Source organism: Miniopterus schreibersii (genome assembly GCF_964146895.1).
Source record: "Miniopterus schreibersii genome assembly, chromosome: 7".
Classification (NCBI taxonomy): domain Eukaryota; kingdom Metazoa; phylum Chordata; class Mammalia; order Chiroptera; family Miniopteridae; genus Miniopterus; species Miniopterus schreibersii.
This window is the reverse complement of record NC_138108.1, coordinates 20,385,858-20,407,122: the sequence shown is the minus strand read 5'-3', so window position 1 is coordinate 20,407,122 and position 21,265 is coordinate 20,385,858. Positions and strand designations below refer to the sequence as shown.

The window sequence follows — 21,265 nt, the reverse complement described above, 5'->3', positions numbered from 1 at the left end:
GGGACAAGATATTAATCCTTTTGTTCTTGAATATGTCCATGTACAAAATTGGAATAAGAATGCCAAGAAATTATTTAGGATTGTTATGCATATGCATCTAGTTACATGTGAAATGTTTTGAAATATTTGGAAGAAAGATAAAGTATATCCAAGACATTGTTAAAGTTTTTATTAATGTTATTGAAAGTTAAAATGATCCCTAAAATGAATAAATATAACATTCATTAACTCAATGACTATCAACAGAGAAAGAGCACTGAATTGAGAATCAGAATCCTGGATGCTAGCTTTGTCACTTTCACAATAAGTGAAAAGGGAGCAGTCACCTCTCCTTTCTGGGTCTCAGTTTCCTTAGCTACAAAATGAGTTAACCAGACCAGCCCATCAGCACAGTCTTCCCTGCGCTTTATTCATGTTGTTCAGGATTTTGGAGGATCTGCACTAGGTACTATAAGGCATTTTCAAAGCGTTGTCCTTGACCAGCAGCATGGGGAACTGATTAGAAATACAAACTCACAGGCTTTACTCTACACCTCCTTCACCAGAACATCAGATGGGAACCAACAATCTGTGTTTTTCACAAGGCCCAGGTTACGATTCCAACTCATGCTAAAGTTTGAGGAACTCTGTTAAAAGTAAAAGAAATAAAATGCCTTTCTTATTCTTGAGAAACTTGTAATTTAGCCCTTCTCAAATGTCTAGATGTTTTGCCAATTTCTATATTTATGAATATAAAGTCTAATATGCATTATATATAATCACATTATGTTATATAAATTATTTAATTATATAATATAATTTACATTCTATTATATTATTATATATAATTATTTATTGTGATATATATAAAATGCATTATAGGCATGTTAAATTGCTGGACTGAAGCATTTTGGGGAAGTATCTATGAAGCCAACTGAGAGATTTTCCCATGAAGTGCATTGACTAAGGCGTGAGAATATGTATTAGATCATGCTTGAGTAACAGTGTTGACTCCCAATATGCATGTTCATTTCATATGTGTGCTTATTAAATACAACTTGTTTTTACTTCAGCACAGATATTCGTGTTCTAAAAAGTAAAACAAATATTCTGAAATTATGCCTCGAATTTTAATTTTAAAATTTACATTATGTTTATGTATGAGCACCAGGCATGTAAGTATGACATTCAGATCTTCTCTGTTTAATTTTTCTATTACTTTCAATCTGAAATTCATGTGCAATTTCAAAAAAACAAAACAAAAACCTTTCAGTTTCCTTTTCAGAATGCAAATCTTGTTTTCAAATGCACCTGAACTTTTGAAACATAACTCCATTGCAGTTAAAATTTTGTGGGCATGTAATTTCAAATACGGCTGAAATGCATTGCTGGGTGAAAAATCAAGGCTGTATATTTTCACCTAGTATAAGTCAAGGGGGCATCTATTTTAATTCTCATCTGAGAGACAAAAAACAAAGCTGTAAAACTGTTTATAATATTGTTTTATAGCTCTGGTCAACTAGGGAAAAGCAGTGAGAATTTGGGTAGTGTTTTCTTCCAAAAAGTTTTATCAAAAGTGCTAAGTTTATTTGGAGATGTAGAACTTAATGATGATACATACGAACACACTTTCCTGTATGAGATCAGTGACTTATACCAACTGTGAAATAGGAAATGATAGTCCGGTGCCAACACCATGATCACCCTGGAGAGAGGGCCGCCCGCGGGTGCGTGGCCCCCTTCACGCTGCCTGCGAGCGCTGGCAGTTGTTAGCACTGCTGCTAACTAAATGTAAACACCTTTACTTTCCAGCTGCTGCTAATTGGTTTGGGAATATTTATGTAAGTGTTGATTTTAAAGCTAAAAATAGTGCAGGGATGTTTGAATCCGACTCATTCTGGCTGTCAGAAATGCTCCCGTGATTCTGAAAGTGTTGCTAAAAATGTTCACTTTTTAAAAATTGTAGTAATTAAACTTGTCTCTTGTGAGAACCATATATGATATGTTCCCTGTTTTGATGAAGGAGGTAAAGGACAAGGTTCTTAAAGGTCTCTGCCTGGTTGGCAAGACACGACCTTCTGCTGAACTTTAGCAGAGAGCAAAGGATTGTAATGTGGCCAAAGACAAAATACATTTTGAAATAACTTTGTGCCCTAATATACTATGCTGCTGATTACGTCCCTCCATTTTAAGTTAACGTTAAAAATAAAAATTTCAATAATTTTATTAATAAAATTAAGTATAGAGCTTCCCAAACCATTGTTTTCTAGAGGGGAGTTTGAGGATTTGAAATCACATAGTTAATATTTCTCAAGTCTAAAATGGAAGAACAACAGTGGCTGTTAAGCACCAGTTGTTTATACCTCTAATTCTTCATAATCAGATATTTTCCCATTTATTTCCAAATTTAAAAATCATGGTTTTACAGATTTTTCCCAAAGTCATTTAAATAAGCTGTGTGAAAAAATAATTTTTACTTTTAGATATTTGTTTTTTTGTGATTTTCTATTTTACCATGTAATTAATTTATTGAGGGAAAATCCTAAGCACTCTAAAATTGTTGTTTGTCAATTATTTTGCAGTATTTAGAAAAGATGATTTTAATGAATTCTGTTTAAAAATAAACTGCCTTGGCCTATAGCTCTTGAAGTACTGCATTGTTACGGAGTTGTTGAAGTAAATTTGGAACTGGCTCTGTGCCCTTCCAGGGTGCCCTAAGCATTTGTCTGCCTGCCTCATCTCTAGAGAATATCAAAGAATTCTGTTGCTGCAATATATAAAAATGATTTTGGCAAGTGACAAACACTCCCCATTAGTTGAGATGATAACCTATAGTTATTGCCCTTTTTGATAGATGTGGCAAAGCAAAGAGTTTTTGATGTTACTTTTAAAATAGCTTAACTCTTACCCTGGCAGGAGGCTCAGTTGGTTGAGTGTCCTCCCATGCACCAAAAGATTGCGTGTTCGATTCCCAGTTTCGGGCTCTTTCCCTGGTCGGGAGCACATGGGAGGCAACGGATCTATGTTTCTCTCACACTAATGTTTCTCTCTCTCTCTCACCCTCCTTCCTTCTTTTCCTCTCTCTCTTTCTCTCTAAAAATGAATAAAAACTTAGTCTCTCATGAGAAGTAAATAAATAAATAAGATTGCTCAACTGTCATCTTAGGCATATAAGTCTGTGTGTGATTCATTTTAAGTATGTAGTTATTGACATGATTGCTCTACAACTATAGTCAGTTCAGAATTACCTTTGAGCAGAGTATTACGTTATAATTGGCCCAGTGTTGCTTTCAAATTCTAATTGACATTTCCATATAATTGGAGCACTAAGTATGTTGTTGACATAAATAGAATCTTTACGTACCATCTAACTAGAACTGGAGAAAAGTATTTTTAACCTTGCAGAATGTTGATTTGAACCAGAAAGGATGGTATTTTCTTAAATTGGCAAGGATCACCATGAAAGTTCCATGTGGAGTGGGGGCCACAGAGGCAAAACTGGACAGTTAAAACTTTATAGCAAATATCCCAGTTGTTTTCTTTGTCATCCTGGGGTGTTTATCTACACGTAATTACAAAGCCGAAAAGAACATTTATTTCAACTAACTGCCGCTATTGAATGTTCACAGATGAGAAGACTTTATGTTGTTAAGATAGTAAAACTCTTTAAATCAATCTACAGATTCAGTGCTATCCTTATCAAAAACCCAGCTGGCTTTCTTGCAGAAATTGATGTCCTGATTCTAAAATACGTTTTGAAATGCAAGGGACCCAGAATAGCGAAAACAAACTTGAAAAGGAACAAAATTTGGAGAACTCAGACTTCCTGGTTTCAAAACTTAGTACACAGCTACAATAACCAAGACTGTGTAGTACTGGCATGAGGCTCCCATATAGAACTGAAATAAACTCTTACACTTTTGGTCAATGGAGTCTTGATAAGGGTGTCAAGACAATTCAATTGAGGGGGGAAAATAGTCTTTTCAACAAGGTGGGCTGGAACAACTAGATATTCATATGCTGGTTATAAACTTGGACCCCTACCTCATACCATATATTACAATTAACTCAAAATAGCAAGTAACCTAAAACTAACAGCTAAGACTATAAAACTCTTAGAAGAAAATATAGGAGTAAATCTTTGTGACTTTATATTAGGCAGTGTTTCTTAGATAGAACAACAAAAACAAAATTAACAAAACAAAAAAATAGTAAGTTGAACTTCATTAAAATTAAAAACTTTTGTGCTTCAAAGAGTACATCAAGAAAGTGAAAAGACAGCCCACAGAATGGTAGAAATATCTGCAATATATATATATATATATATATATATATATATATATATGATAAGGAATTTGTGTAAGAGTACTTAAAGAACTCTTTCAACTTAATAAAAATTCATGTAATTAAACATTTCTCTAAAGAAGATATACAAATGTTCAATAATCACATGAAAGTATGCTCAGCATCATTAGACATTAGAAAAATGCAAATCAAAAAGTACTTCGCACCCAAAAGGATGGCTAAAAATTTTTTGGAAAAAGGGGGGATGTGTTGGCAAGGATACAGAGAATTGGAATCTTCATGCATTACTTATGGGAATATAAATTGTGCAGACACTTCGGAAATAGAATAGCAGTTTCTCAAAAGGTTAAACACAGAGTTACCATATGACCCAACAGTTTTACCCCGAGGTATATTCCCAAGAGAACTGAAAACGTGTGTCTACACAAGAACTTCTTTTTCTTAACATTATTTCATAACGGACTATTATTTCAAATGTCCATAGCAACATTATTCATAATTAGCAAAAGTGCAAACAAATGCCCATCAAGTTGAATGGTTAAACAAAATGTGGTATATCTATACAATGAAATGTCATTTAGCCATAAAACTGAAGGAAATACTGATGCGTGCAGCAACATGGAATATTTTGAGAACATTATAGTACATAATAGAAGCCACATATCTTATGATTCTGTTCATGTGAAATGTTCGTTATAGGCAAATCCTTAGAGACAAAATGCAGATTGATTGCGAAGGGCCGTGGGGGGCCAGGGAACATGGTGAGGGAGGGCTAAGAGGTATAGGGTTTCTTTGGGGGGCTTTGAAATTGTTCTAAAATTAGTGCTGATTGCAAAACTCTGAAAAAGCTAAAAACAACTGTATTGTACTTTTTAAAAGGAATAATTTCATGTTATGTGGATTATATCTTAATAAAGTTGTTAGAAGAAAAAAAAGAGTAGATCTCAAAGCCCAGTCGAGCCTTTGCAGGGTTGCAATGAGGCCCTGCTGACACCTTGAGGGCTACCTCCTGAGCGATTCCACCCCAAAGCTGCCCAGACAAACTGCTGCTACACCTCTCACTCTCCGAACATGAGAGATAATCTTTATTTTTTTAACCCATTAAATTTGGGAATAATTTATTAAACAGCATTAGAAAGCTAACACACTAGCACTCGGCTCATTTATCCATTAACATCCCTTAAATGAAGACTGTGTTATGTGCTTAATATGTAGAGGACTAGACGAGCACTCACCCTTCATGGAGCTCCCTCTGGGTAAAAGAGGCAGATCAGAAAGTTAATGATTTTGACATAGATGCAGTCACCAGATGTTCTGACATGTGTGATAGTCACAAATGCAAATATTTTGTTAAATTTTCTTCCTAAGTATTTCTGTAACCTGCCCAATCCTCTTTCCTATGTAAGCATATATCTAGCCCTTCATAATTATATGAATGTTCAAAAGCTTACAAAGACATTCATCTTTTAAGATGTGCCTTAACCTGAAAAGTATTCTTTAATCTTATGGATTTTCCTTCCCTTTCTTTATCTCTGTGGGGAGAGATAACAATTTTTTTTTTTAAATCTATGTAGACCAAGTCCTTGACAAAACTACCAGTCCCTTTTTGAAATGTCGCTACTCAGTCTAAAAGTGAAATACATTTGTTTTTTTTACTCAGTTCACTATGACAGACTGCTTCAGTTGTCACTCTGTGTCTTGTTTTCTTTAAGATATTAACCTAATTCTGTTACGGCCAACTCTTAACTCATCTGTTGTCTTTTGCTGTTGTTGAAATGGTACTTTCAGATCCAGGAGTGCTCCATTTACAGGAGTGATTGCTGATAATGGGTCATTCTCCACGTGGTTGGTTGTTTCATTGAAACCTGAGTCCAGGACTAAAGCTATTTATTTGTGACCCTGCTTCTGAAGAGTAGAGTATCTGCAGAAGTACTTTATTAAAATACAGTTCAAAGCCTAACAGAGGACTAATGACTTACATAGATCAGAGTCTGCACGCGGCATGATCTCTAGCATCTGCCCTCTCCTCCGTGTGACATCCCGCTCAACTTGCCACCACCCTGGAGTAAAGGGCCTCTCTCACGCGCTTACCTGCAGTGGAAGAGTGTTTTCCATTTTGGAGATTAAATGGTTCATTTGGGTTTCTCTGTGATGGAGATGGTCCTCAGAATCAAATTCTCCTAAGAAACGAAGAACTCCAGATGTCTTTTTCTGCAATATTCCTTTACACTTTTGGCAGACCCGACCTTGCCAGGCAGCATTTTTTCCCATGGATTTTGCTTTCTTTATATTTCGGTGTCACTGGGGGCAGGGGGTTCAAGCAAGTACAGTACATTAAAGCTAATACATCACCACCTGTCAATGGCACCTTCCCCTTGGTACCCCTTTACCTTGCTGATTGAAAACATTTGGTCCCAAAAGCTTATGGTTGAGTAGCAGGAAGCTAAATGATGTATTCCAAAGCTCTTAACATATTGCCTTGTGTAAATGGCCCATTCGAGTATTTCAGAAACCAAACGGGAGAGAAAAGAACATTTCGGAGCACTGAAAAGATTAACACCTGTTTCGAGTCTTCAGAGAAACTAGAGCATACTGTATATAACCATTTACTCTCTCATGTGGAGACGTTTTATTCAAATTTCCAATTCTATATGCATAGCATCCACATGCTTATGTGTTTGTTTCTCTACAGGATTCCACACAAAACTTAGAAGATGGAGAAGTTATGAATGGTGTACAGACAGAACTACTGAAATCTCCAAAAACTAAGGATGCACTGAGGTATTCTCTCCATGTGAATGGAATATTTTCCTTCAGTTCAATGTTTGTTTCTTTAATAGTTTATGGTGGTTTTTATTTTATAGAAAAGATCAAGATAATTAGAATAACGGAGCAAAACCTGTCCCGATTCTGAAATTAATTAGTTAATTAGTCTTTTCTTTCATTTTCTCTATATGATACGAGAACTTCAGAACAAACATATATACAAATGAGCCTCAATCCTTCCAATTCTTTGGCAACCTGGATTCCTTAATTGCTCTTCTCTTCTCTTTGAGCAACAGTTCAAAGTGCACATTTGAGAGTTCATTTTGGTTGAGTATTTTACTCAGACGTCGGCTCTTTGAATATTGCTTTGCATTGAGTTTTAACAATTTTGCAATATTTTGTTTGATACATATAAAATGAATCCAGCCTATCAACCAAGATTTTTCATGTTTTTAATGTAAGTATCTCATTATACGAAGCCAGTCGCTCTCATGTTTACCGGTACTTTTCTCTTCTCTGTACTAATTTGCAGCTCTGCTCTAGCTGCTACCTGAGTTCAATTCCCAGCCCCACTGCTAACGGGTTCTAATCACTTAGGCAAGTGACTCATCTCTCTTTGCTTTCATTCTGACCTGTGAAACAGAAATAATATTAAATCCTTCAGAGGATTGGTATGAAGACTGGATGAGTTAATATACGTAAAGCACTTTGAACAGTGCCTGGGTCAGAGTAAGCCCTGTGAGGATTTGCTACTGTTGCTACCCCTATATTGGAATTATCATTGTCATCATCATGGTTAGTATCATTTTGTAAGTTGCTTTAAATTTTGCGTAAGGAAAGGAATTCCGTATTTCATAGATTGTTGACTTTGGCACCAAAGGTGATGCTTCTGAAGTTGATGGTCACTCACTCATTCATTTAGCCAACATAGTCCTTTAGTTCAGCCCAGTTACTAATAGGTGCCAAGCATTTTACATGGCATCAGCTTTAAACAAACACATGCAACCATCCTTTATTACACTGCTTTACTGTGCGGATTTTCAAGCTTCTAATTCATAGCCAAATGACATGATTACTCTTTATATAAGTTGTTTCTTTGACTAATGAGCTGCACAATAATAAAAATTTGATACAGAAAATCTCCAGGGCCTTGTCTTTTTAGAAGCTTGATAAGATTTTTTTTGGAGGTAGGCATGATGAATATAGTACTCTTATTCTGTTTGACTTTAATTTTATTTTTTTTAGTGTTAGCTTTTTGAAGTTTGCTAACATCTTGGCTAAATGTTATGTGGATAGCTGTCACAGAGTGAACAATTGTTTGGTTTGCAGCTGCATGAACAAATTAGCTAAGCTTTCGCTGGGTACAAGGAATTGAGAGAAATGGAGTTTAAGAATTTTAAAAAATAATATTCTTTAATTAAAATACATGTATAATTTGAGTATCAAACAGCCTTTCACATGAGTTTTATAATCACCTTTAGTAGGTTGAGGAATTGAAAAGTTCAGAGCAATGAAGTAACTTCTAGTGACCCAATCTACACCCGTTGCTCTTGCCTCCAAATCTTTTGACTCCAGTGTTACCTGTTTTGTGTACTGTCTCTGGTGAAAAGAATCTTAACAATATGGAATGTAACCTAGCAGGGGAAAACTTGGAGATTACAGTTCCAGGAGAGGACATTGGAGCTATAGATAGGGGGCGATGAAGAAACAGCTGAGGAGGAATTATGAAGCCACTTAGAGCGGAGTTACTTGGTCAGCCTTCTCCTAGGGCAGGGAGGGTCTGAACTTCCACAGAAGCTGGCCCAAGCATAGGACTTTGGGCTCGCTTCCCTGCAGGTGGCATAGAAGCTAGGTTAATTCTTTGCAGAGTTCACTTCTAAATGTCTTGAACTTTCTTATGTTTTAATTCCCATAGTCATTGCTCAAGCCTTTGTTACCTCTCAGCTAGATTATTATATTAACCTACTAACTCTTCTCTTCAGTATCAGTCTCTCCTCATTTTAATTGATCCCACAATTCACTGTTGGACAAAATGTAAGCTATTATTTGAAGCAGTGCTAATTGTATTCTGGGCACTATAACATGTACTCATATCAAATCTATAAACACATTACTTCCATTTTACAGATAAATAAATGGATGCATTTTCTAAACCACAGAACTTATCAAACCATTCCTCAGGACGAAAACCTTTGGGTTTCGTTAAGTCCTGAGTTTGAACACTACCCATGTTACCATAGGCTAATTATTTAACCTTTTGAAAAATATTTTCAATATGGAAAATGAGTATTATGATCAGATAGCTTACTGTGAAGATTAAATGACATACATTACAGGCAGTTGCTCTTAGCATAATGCTAAATGAAAGGCTGGATGTGCATTAACTGCTATTGCAGTTATCATTATCACACATACTGCAGTTTATTGTAACTGTATGCCATTCATTCAAATAGGACTATGGACCACCAACAGGTTCCTAACACCTAACACAGGTCTTGGAACAAAAAGCAGCATATTTGTTGACTGGGTGACTGAACGAACAGACTGCATTGCTCCATAAATCATAAACATAAGTATTAACTGCATATCCATTATTAACACAAACACCTTTACTTAAAGAAAAATAACACTTAGAGGGTAGTCTCCAAATAGTCTTACAATATTGACCTCCGATGAAGCACCATTTGATTTATTTTGATCTTAAGAAGACAGTGAAGCATGAGATGTCTAGTGGGTGGTTTTTCTTATATTTAAAATTCAATGTTAGCTTCTCTTTAAAGAGCAAGTGATGGGTTCCAGAGACCATCACCTCATCCCCAATTTCTGCCTCATTCCTGACCTTACCTTGTTTCTTGACGCTTCCCCACATTCGCCTCCTCCAGACTTGCCTCTCCTTCCATTCTTAAAACTGCCTTCACGTTTTATCCCATCTTGTCACTTGTCTCTAATATATGTTCATTTGGCAAATTATTGGCAGAGTCCATCTGAGACTATCTCAAGCCTTTCCCCTTGTTTTCATGCTGGATTCCTATAATCATTGCTCAAGTCTTATTGCCTGTCGGATAGATTATTGCAATAATTTACTAATTCCTGTCTCCAGTACCAATCTCTCTCTTGTCTTTCCATTTCCTAATTGATCACACATATCACTGCCAGGTATATATATCTAAACCACAGCATTTATCACACGGCTTCTTAGTTCCAAAACCTTTAGTGACTCCATTTTCTACAACATTAAGTGTGGATTTTCAGTGTAGAATTTGACATATCACTCTGAGATTTGATCTCAAACCAATGGTTCACCCTTGTCTCCTACCCACCGCAGTCAGTCAATCAATCTCTCTTTCTCTTCTCCTTCTCTTCTCTTCCCCTCACTCTCTCCGTCTTCCCCTGGCCTCCTCCCCTCTGAGCCCCGCTCTGTGTGCCCGAACCATCCCGGTTCACAATCGCACTGCAGACTGTTCATTGTGCATGCCCTGTCTGCCCGCTCGCCTACCTCTTTTGGTTGAAGATCCATTTGCCCTTCTCAGTTCCATCTCAAATGCAACCTCCTCCCAGAAGATTTTCTTGATTTCAGCTCCCCTTTCTGATGCTGTTACCTCTTCCTCTGAACCACATCAGAAAGTGCCTCTGCTTTGAAACACATGTCATAGTGGCCTAAAACCACTGCCCTGGACTGCAATGAATTCCAGCTTGAGTCCTGACTCTACCTTATATGAACAGTGTGATGCTGGACAAATTATTCAACTTATACATTTGATATGAGAATGCAATTAGCCCATGGCATCCCAAGTAGTAATAGCTCACTCCCACTGAGAATATACTACTATTACTACTACTTCTGGTTTATTGCTTTGTATTATTTTTTATTACCTGTCTCAACCTGCCTCCTGGATTATGAACTCTTTAGGCCCTTTGTTTTTCCCTTGCAGAACTTCCCCATTGGAACTACTCAATTAATATTTGTTGAGTTCAAGCAAATTAAGTGAACCCCACCACCATCAACAGCAAATTCTTCATTAGATGTTTACTCAGTATGTCCGTGAGCATCAGGTAGACTTCAGTGTCATGCAGACTCTTCTTGGATGTCCATCTCTGGAGCCCATCGCTCACACCCTTGTATATGACAAACTGCATCAGCCCCTAAAGACCACCAACTGCCGCCTTCTCCCCCCTTATTACAACCCTCTCTCTTCTCTCTGTCAGCAGTCTAATCCTAAAGATATGTTCCTCAGCCCTACAGTTTTTAAAGAATTTTTTAAGAAGTCTTACTGAGGAAACCAGTTGAAATAGGTTGAAAAAGCTTGAAATAGGTTATTGCCTTATAATCCATAAGCTATTTGTTCCCTCAGACAGTTCTGATAATCATACAAATAACTGGTAGTTATTGAACCCCTTGTATATACCAGACACTGACATACAATATATATATGTTAGTTTCTCTATTTTTTTCTTTAACACCAATAACTCCATTAGAGACTTACCTTAATTTCCTCATTGTGCACAGAAGGAAACAGGTGCTTTTGGTCTTAGTATAAATGATTTACTCAGACACTGAACGTCACCACGAGGATATACTTCCTAATTTCATAAGTGAAGCATGATTTCCTTCTGAAACAAAATGTCTCCCCATCCCCTACCCTCAGTCCAGTCTCCTCCCAACTAAACGAGCAGCCTGTCACCGAGTTAAAGAATCGTAATGTAAAAAACGCTGTCCATTTGCCTCCTGTGAAGAAATAAGACCCGCGGGCACCTGCAGCTCCTGTTGTATCCTCCCCCTCAAGCCTCAGGTCTCTGGCCTGGGTGGAACCAAATGTCACACCTCCCTCCGGTCCTGGCAGGGCAGCCACTCGGATTGGCTCATTTCTAAGCCCTGGTTCTGTACCTCCCCCCATCGCTTTGCCCCAAACTCTTACTTGGGTAGCAGCCGGTGACAGTGATTATTGAATCAGTTTGTCAGTTGGCTTGGATCTTAGAATGTTTCGCTTGCTTAATACTATTGGACTTCATGCTCTGTGACTCTCTGCTTTTGTTCTTGGGTGTCATACAAAGTTGTGTCAAGTTAGCAATTTTGACCGTAGCATTTTCCTTTACCCCACAGTTCATATTTTGTCTGTTTTTCACAAGTAGGAGCCAATCCTGTTTTCTTTCTGCTGCTAGAATATCCTTTTCACCTCATTTTCTACATTGTCCATTCTCAGCCCACCCCTATAAAGAATTAAATGTGTTCAGATCCTGCTTTCTGGCCCCTGAACTCTATTCTGTAATTTACCTAAACAAATAGCATTAATAGCATATTTTCACTCTATGAGATAGCATGTCCAGCCCTACTTGATGTGTTTGTCTTCCATGAATAGCGTATAGAGAGAGATTCCTATTGAACTCTATCAAGTATATATAACACTGAGGGGTTTTTTTCTTTTAAAAATAAATAAAAATCTATGGACTGGTCTCCAAGGCCTGCTCTTTTAAAATGCATTTCTTTCTACCTTGAAACAAATAATGGATAACAATTTATAAAGCGCATGGTGAAGCACAGTCTATATAAAATTTTTAATGTCTGTCTGTATTAAATACATCTAATTCTCTCTAAGTGCCTGCATATTACAGTCAACAAGATTGAAAGTCTTGTTTTTTTCTGGTATAATAATATTTTCATGGTAGTAGTTTAACAGTTATTAAATATCCTTCAAGCCAAAAACTGTGCTATCATGTATAAATAAAAGTAATACAAAAGTTTATTCTGAAATACTGAAAAAGAAAATCTTTTGAAGTAGAAACAAACCTTAAAAATGCATCCCCCCAAAAAGTTTAGTATTTGAAATAAGATTGATTACTTTAAGAGATTATAAGATTTACTTTATGAAGTGAATGTGGAAATACAGGATTGATAATTCCTAAGGAGCAGATATCGGTATTATACATAAAACTTACATTTACACAAGGGGTTTTGAGTGAGGTAGAGAAATATTGGCAAAATAGAGAAAAAATGAGAATACATAAAGCCATTCTAAAACTTCTTAAGCTGAAGCCTTGAAATCTATGCTAGACTAAACACTTACATTCCAAAAGCCTTTATATAATACATATGAGTGCTATCTATCAGCATGCGGATACTTAATACATTTATTAGGAAAGATGAGTGTTACACTCTAAGTACAAAACTAAAAAAACACATCATAAAGGTAGAGATAATAACGTTTCAACGGTTAAACAAGATTTTAGTCTCTTTTTTAAAAAGTCTTTAAAACAGTACCGTAACCCTAGAATGTGAATGTTTTTAGTTTAGTCTTCCTTAAATACCTTCAAATACACTGTATATCTGTTATTACGTAAAAATGATTGCCTTGTGGTCCATTAAAAGCTATATAACATACTCTGCCCACCAAACAATTTATATTCATGACTTATAATGCATACCTTTATATAGTATTTTATATACATATATTCATATAATGTCTACATTCTCACACAGAAAGTACAGAGAAGAATCTATTTTATCCCATGATATTATCGCTCTAAGATTTGCTTTGTTTCTAACTTTTATTCCAGGCATCTGCTATAACCTGCTTGACTGAACAAGTTTTAAATATATCAGCAATATCTGAGCAAAACTCATTTGAAATTTATTATCAGAGTTGAAATTCCATCATATTCCACAAATGTTGGAAACTGACATGCTCTTTTTTTGCAGTTCTTAATGATAATAGGTTTGCAAAGAAAACACATTAAAAATAAGCCTAATCCACTGATGAGAATATATTTAATGTATTTATTTTAGATTGCTGATAATTTAGAGAATACTTCATGCAGAGAGTTCATCAGGCATTTTGCTGTCTTAATGCTGTTCTCAACTTTCCTGCAAGCAGCCAAATTTCACCATTTTCAATTTGGAGCAGAAATGCATTTGTAGCAGCTGTAGCTCTTAATTTGACATCTAGTTTCAGGTCATTTTCATGTAAATAGAAAACAATAGAAACCTGCTTACAATTTCCATAACTGGGATGTTTGCTTCAACTTTATCATTTTTCCTCTGGCAATTTTATTTTCTCTCTCTGGGATTAAAGGAGCCAATAATTGTTCACGGTTATTGTTTTCCATCTTTATAAAAACGTGTTAGTTCCACTTTTTATTACTCAAAAGCTCCCAGTGTCTTCTATATTTCAGTCATACACACTCTCCATTAATGTTTCTAGCTCCTCCTTCCCTGAATCTGGAGTAGGTTAGGCGGGTCAGGCTTTCTATTTCTTTCTGTAATACATTTTCTCCAGGCTTTGCAACTTTTTATTCTACCCCTTAAAAAAGTACAGAGGTGAAAATTTGGAATTATTCCATCGAATACAACTGATGCCTTATTAAAAGGCAACTTTAAATTTTGATTTATGACGCTTTGAACATGCCCATATACATTACCAACTGTGGCTTCACATTTGTTATAAAATTTAATTCTATGCCTTTTCTAATAAATACATATTTTATTTCATATTTCCTCTGTTTTGGGGAAAAAAAAACATACATTATGATTACACATAGATGTGCTTCGCTCTATGTATATTATCATCTGTACAGTAATTTTCAAGCGTGTCTCAATGGGGAGAAATTTTATTTTCGTGTGCATCCTTTTAAATATGTTGATTTATGTAGATTAAGTAGGAAGTTATTTTTGTAGGTAGTCATTTCCATTTGTTCCTCTTCTAGGAAAAAAATAAGAAATCAGATACTCTTTGATGCATTTTATTTCCCGAATCTTCGCAACACTGTCAGTAAATCATGTACTCCTTTGATTTTATCTCTGCTGTTAAATTTATGGTAGTTGGTATAAGCCTAAGATCATTTTGTTAATGTGCCTCATCTGGTGTTTTAGCAGAGACTCATCTGTGCTCTTCTCTCCCCTGCCCAGCGAGATGACAAGAAGCGTGGAGATCTCTGCCGAAGGCGGCCCCTTGGGGATACACGTCGTCCCCTTCTTTTCCTCGCTCAGTGGAAGGTGAGCTGCGTGTCCTCCCTCGGAAGCTCGTGCTAACGCAGGCCTCGGCCAGGGCTCGCTTGCCCACACGTTTTTCAGAGGAGGTTGAAGCGCGTGTCATTGTCATTCAGACGGACACCTCGACATAGTGCTTCTGTTGGCCACTTAGGTGTTGGAAAGAAAAGAAGATCGTTTATTTCTAAGATGCTATGGAAAACAAAACCAAAAAATCAATTGAAGTTTCTGCATTCACAATTAATTATGAAGCACTTTCTTAAAGTATTCTTATCAGTAACACTTAGGAAACAGAATTCTTAGAATTTACCATATTTTAGATGAATCTTGCCCAACTGAATTTTTTAATGTTCTAAGATACGCTTCAACAAGTGAATAAAGTAGTTCCAACTGATAGTCCCTGCCATTCCTCAGGAAATAGCCTTTAGAATAATAAATAGTGTAACATTATAAGTAACTGTATCTGAAGCTTTACATGTTTTGATGATGTTAGCTCTAGTAACAAAATGCCATCATGCCATTTACTTTTTAAAACATAAAATATGATCAATTAAAAATAATTTACCACATCCTTTTAAATTTTTATATTGCTAACTTTACACTGGCCAAGGGTAATTTAGATTGTGTCAGCATTTCTTGAAATTAATGGCTAGCTAACTGGATACTGATGGAAATTAAATGTGTACCTGGGACCTAATATTAATACTGCTATAGCAACCATACAAAACTAATATTAGATATTATGTCACTTTTCAACAAGATGACTGCCTTTAGCACTAGATTTATATTGACAAGGACTATGAAAAACTTAAAAGAAAATCAGCATCTCATATGACATGATTTTAAGTAGTTTGCTAAATTTGTTTTCTTACATAAATGTATCATTGAAAAGGCAGAACAGCTTATTTTAGTTTAGGAGGCCAAAGACCAGAAGTCAGTTTTGCTCAAGGTCACACAAAATCCAGATCTCCTGACTTGCTCTCACTCCACAGCACTATCTAAAAAGAAAATTTCCCAAAGGTTATATAGTATTAATTTACTGGTTCTGAATATTTATTCAATTCAGCCTGCCATATAGCGGGAAGAGCAGATTTAGTCATGATATTTTGGTTGGCATCATTTTCAGCAGGTAGCCATCTGCTACCTGTAATTGCAAAGTCATCACCTTTTTTCTGCAAATAACATCTGATGCCAAGCTGTTGCAGGAATGAATGTTCCCGAAAAAGAAATGAACTGAAAAACTAGTAGCTCTCATTGTCTCATTTCCTGTATGTGTTAATAAGAGTGTTTATAAATGTTACGGGTGATGGCACAGGACAAGCTGAGGTTGTTTTTGATAGACAGGGAGTATTTACCCAGTTGTCTGAGAAATTCTAATGGCTTTTGGCAGAAGTATAGTGATAGAGCTTTGTGAAATACCAGAACGATTATATTACCAGGCCCTTTAGCTTAATGAAGCTGGAATAGAACACAAGATCATCCCAATTTCCAAAACATGAAGAAATATACAATGTGACAATCACCATACTTCATTTTCAATACAAGTTGACCCTATAGATCAGAAACCACCTTCTCTCACTTCAAATGAGGAAAAGAAACTAGAATTTATGGGCTTCCTTCCTTCTCCCTCCTGCTTCCGATTTCTAGCATAAGCCTTGTGGAATAGTAGAAAGAGTGTTGGACTTGGAGTCAGAACAATTGGATTTGAATCTCACTGTTCTCTTTTTTTATTGCTTTTAGTAAGTCCCCCAAATTTGCCTCTTGTGAATACCTGCTTCACATCAAGGTTGTGAGGATTAAATGACATTAAAAATGTGAAAGCTCCTTGTAAAACACACACCATATGAATGTGTAAATTATCAGTATTATTATTATTTTGGCTAAAAGAGAAAAGCTTAGTTCAACAATGAACTTTTATAAGTTCATAGTCAACTATTCAGTAACTTGCTGAAATAGTTGTGTAATTTTTTTGCTACCCACTAGTATTATAGAAAGGAAATTTAATTTAAAAACATAAAAAATAATATGGAAGTGGAGACATGAGCCAATAAAAGTTAAGACGTAATGAGTACAGGCTGAAACAGCACACTTAACTCAACCCATGTGTCTAGATGCAACTGCGTATAGAGCGTGTCAGACAAGTGTCTGACTTCATAAAGCCATATGGTTTCACTGTGAGGAGGGGTGGGGGTGAGTTAAGGTCAGAGTGGTATACTTAGTTCTTAATTTCCTTCCATTTATTGGTTTGTGTCATTATTTTAAATTAGAATTTACATTTAACTGTTTACTAAGACTACTGTAATTGGCTTTGCCTCCAATTTTTTTTTGTTTGTTTTAGAAAAATACCACCACACCTGTTGTTGAATTAGAAACCCAATCTAAGTTAGAACACCCTGAGTGCAATATAGTGGCTATTGTATTAGATAAAGCCTCAATGGGTTCATTAGCTATCACAGGGTGCTAAATGCCGTTTGTATGGAGGGCTATTGGCTTGCACAGCAGAAATAAAACGAACATACAAAAAACTGAGTTCCAACAGGTAAAAAACTTAATTTCATTTTTCAAAAATCAACGTGGTTTTGTTTTACAATTCAACCATTGAATCTAATTATTTTTCAATCAGCAAAATTAGTACAGCTCAGTTTCAGAGTAAGGACAGCTAAATAAGAGAGAGAAGAAGGGAGGAAGAGGTAAAGAGTGACACAGTGTGAGAAGAGCAGACGTTTAGATAAAAATGCTAAGCTAGGAGAGTGGTTGAAGTCATGTGATACTGTGGGAAGACTGTACGGCTCAAGGGAGAGGGGGTTAGTGCCTAAATGATCCTCAGAAGACCAAGAAGCAATGTTACCCCTCTGATTCTGCGGGACGGTAGATTTCTGCCTCCTTTATCACTGCTCATTCATGCAAACTAACTGGTTTATCTCAGCTTATAGCTCCTCGACAGCATTCATCTTTATATCCTGAGAGTCTTAGTCTCAAACGAGACAGCTACTTACTGCAGCCCACCAGTTTGGGGCAAAGTGGATCATGAGAGATTCTTTTCTGAGCCTTCTCATACTGGTCTGGATGAAATCAACTGGAGGGAATCCATTCCTTCCACGGAACAGAGAAGGCAGGAGTGGTTTGCCAGGGACCAAACTAATAAAATCAGCCAGTTTTACATTTTACCAAAATTACTTCTGACACATGACTTTTAGAGTCAGGCTTATACTGTCAATAAATTTTTCATGGAAAGTTGGGTTATTTAGATCAGTGAGGTTCACATAGCAAACTCCAGCTGTAATATGCCAGCTAAATTGCAACCCAGTGGCCTGAAAGAATTAATTCATCTCCCAAAATGTGAAATTAAATCCTACGGAGTAACATTACATGACTGATGATGTACTGAATTAAATTAAAGGAAGACTTGAATGCTTGTTAAAAAAATATCGCTTACATAAACCAGTTTATAACCACATGTGAGTCTCCTAATGGATCATGTTATTGTGAGTCCACCATGACAAAAATCCAAAATGTGAACTTATTAGAGAGTTGTTGAATTTAGGAAGGGTACACTACTTCATTCTATTTCTTTTCTTTTATATTTTTTGCCTGCCAAATAGTTCAATTTTTAATATTATGTTAGATCAAGGTAGGGTTAGTATCTTAGAAATATTCATTTGAATCTCGGATCCTTTATCAAATAGCAGCTCTGGCCCCTTTTCTCTCCCACACAGAATGAGATGAACTTACTAACCGCTAGAGCTGGGAGACGGGGCGCAGCGCCTCGCCAAGCTCCGGGCCCGGGGCCTGCGCCTTCCCCGCAGTGGGCGGCCTGGCTGTTTGCTGCCCTCTCGGGCGAACCCACGCGGCTTTCACTTCCCATCGCCCAGGGAGGGATCTGAGCACCGCCTGCGTGTGCCTCTCCTTTTGCCATCTTGAGGTGACGTGAGCTCATGAAGCCCAGAGGCAGAAGCTCCACTTTGTGGCTCTCCAGACGGGAAGATGGCTTTTCTGCTCCGCTTTTATTAGCGGCGGCCCTTTTCCTGTAAAGGGCGCTCATATTTTACTCAGGTTTGAATGTCATGCAGAAGGTCCATGTGACAGCACACAAGTCCCCGTGCAGAGGATGAGGGAGAAAAGCATGAGCTGGCGGCTTCTCCACATCCGGCAAGTCCTCTTGCAGAAGATCTTTCTGTCTTTCTCTGGGGCGCAGCTAGGACCCAGCCTCGCCGCAAGGAGAGGGAAATCCTCAAGTGAGAAATAGCTGAAATAGACACAAGTTTAATGTCTTCCAGTTTTCTCTTTGGATACTTGTGATATGTAACAGATTTACACACACGCACACACATATATATACATATAAAAATTAATTCCTTATGTCTATTGCTGTAGGTTTCTTTCCCCTTTCCTTTTTTTTCCAATCCCCTCCCCTCTAGGCTTTAAGCCACAACCACAAAGCACCAGGAGCCCCCCCAGGCGTCCTCTCTGAATCCTGACCCTTCCTGCTTGCACTTTCAGACACTCCTCCGAAAGCCCTGCCTTCATCAGGTCACTGCCTTGCTCAGAGCAGAGGGTGGTGGGCATACCACTCCAGCCTCATCAGATTAAGCCCATCAGCAGGTGTTCAAGGCCCCTCTGTGTGGCACTGACCTCCCCATACAGCCTTAGCCCCCCCCCCCCGCTGCTCCTCACACTAGCCTAGCTCACACAGACACACAGGGTCCATCCTGCCTCCTTGTAGAGTCTCTCTCTCCTCCTGTCCAAATCCTACTCGTTCTCTGATCCAGTTTACATCCCACTTTCTCCCCATATCCTTCTAGGAAGGATCTAGGCTTATTACTGCCTCCAGAACTTTAATTTCTGCTTTGCTCTAAGCCTGTACTGACCAACTGTCCTGGTCCTGCAGCCTTGTCTCATGCCCCTCCATCCTGAACTCATAGAAAACACTCAGCACATACTTGATTCGGTGACACTAACAAATGGGACCAATCTTCCTTCTAAACTGAGCAATAAGATCTGTGCTTAAATGTTTACTTCTTAAAATGCAAATTATTGGAACAGGTAGTAAAAATCACATTGAATAACCCTCTCCTATTACTAACCATCAAGTTGCACCCTTGGCACTAAGTCTGCCTGTTGCAGTCAGCTGTGATGCCCTCTCACAGGCCACCAGTCCTTTGTGTCCCCACCTGCACTGAGCTACACAGGCCTTTTCTAAATGTGCTACAAGCATTAGAAATGGGATTGTGGATTCTTAGACCCTGGGTAGGTGTCTATGTATATTTGTCTTGAAGGGGGATTTTCTCTTTGAGTGAGTTGTGGTTTTTGTCTTTCTTTTAACTAAGGATTTAAATAACCAGCAGTTGCCTGAATATAAAGCGTCATTTTTTTCATAAATAGAAACAATACTTATTTCTGAATAGTTGCAAGTGGAGGAATAATTAGCGTATTATTATCCAGTCATTCTATTTCAACCTAAATTTTGCATTTAGGATTCTAGGACTCTTCATCCGCGGCATCGAAGAAAACAGCAGGTCCAAGCGGGAAGGACTATTCCATGAAAATGAATGTATTGTTAAAATCAACCATGTGGACCTCGCAGACAAAACCTTTGTTCAGTAAGCATTCTCTTCATTATTTTATTTACTGTATCAATCCCTAGAATGTTCATAATCATTACTGAGCTCATTATGATCAAAATTCTAGATAGAATTTCTGTCAGTTCCCTTTGATTGACCCCAGAACACCCATTTTTAATTGCATCTTATGTTTTTGCATACTCAAAGGTGGCCTGCATATGTCCCTCGCAGCCCCAGGAAAGGATGATAAACTGCAGAACAGAGCAAGCCTTCCTGCCTGGTTGTCTTTCTAGGGCAGCGATAGATGGGTTTGTTTTTCTTGGGATACGGGTCACCAATACTGGTATTTAATGACTCTTTTCACAAACTGTTAGTTCAGCTTATTAATTAACTTACTTGGTGTCAGCAGTCTTCCTTCAACTAAATATCTGTGAGAGATGTCTGTAAGGACTCACTGAAAAACAGAAACAAAGGGGAAAAATTAAAATACTCTCCCTCAAGAAATCATTTCTCTGCGCATGAAAATGTTATGGGAATAGGTTTGTTGACCTAAGAATTAGAAGATGTAGCAGCCTGCATATGTTTTTAAAATGTATGTTGGCACTGCAGTGGGATTCTGGAGCAGGAAAATGAATGTGATGAAGACTTCTTAGTAAATCACCATCCTCTTGTT

The 21,265-nt window shown here is 37.3% G+C and overlaps 1 protein-coding gene across 2 annotated transcripts in view; it reads left to right on the top strand.

Annotated features, from left to right (window-relative positions):
• PARD3B (par-3 family cell polarity regulator beta) overlaps positions 1 to 21,265 on the top strand; it is an 853,033-nt gene that overhangs the window by 433,621 nt on the left and 398,147 nt on the right. Inside the window, exons 5-7 of one of the 2 annotated variants that reach the window (XM_081143277.1) lie at positions 6,977 to 7,065; positions 14,915 to 15,037; positions 20,506 to 20,631. In XM_081143277.1, the coding sequence (XP_080999403.1) occupies positions 6,977 to 7,065; positions 14,915 to 15,037; positions 20,506 to 20,631 (338 nt within the window). The remainder of the gene's footprint in view (positions 1 to 6,976; positions 7,066 to 14,914; positions 15,038 to 20,505; positions 20,632 to 21,265) is intronic. The other variant, XM_081143276.1, reaches the window with a different exon arrangement.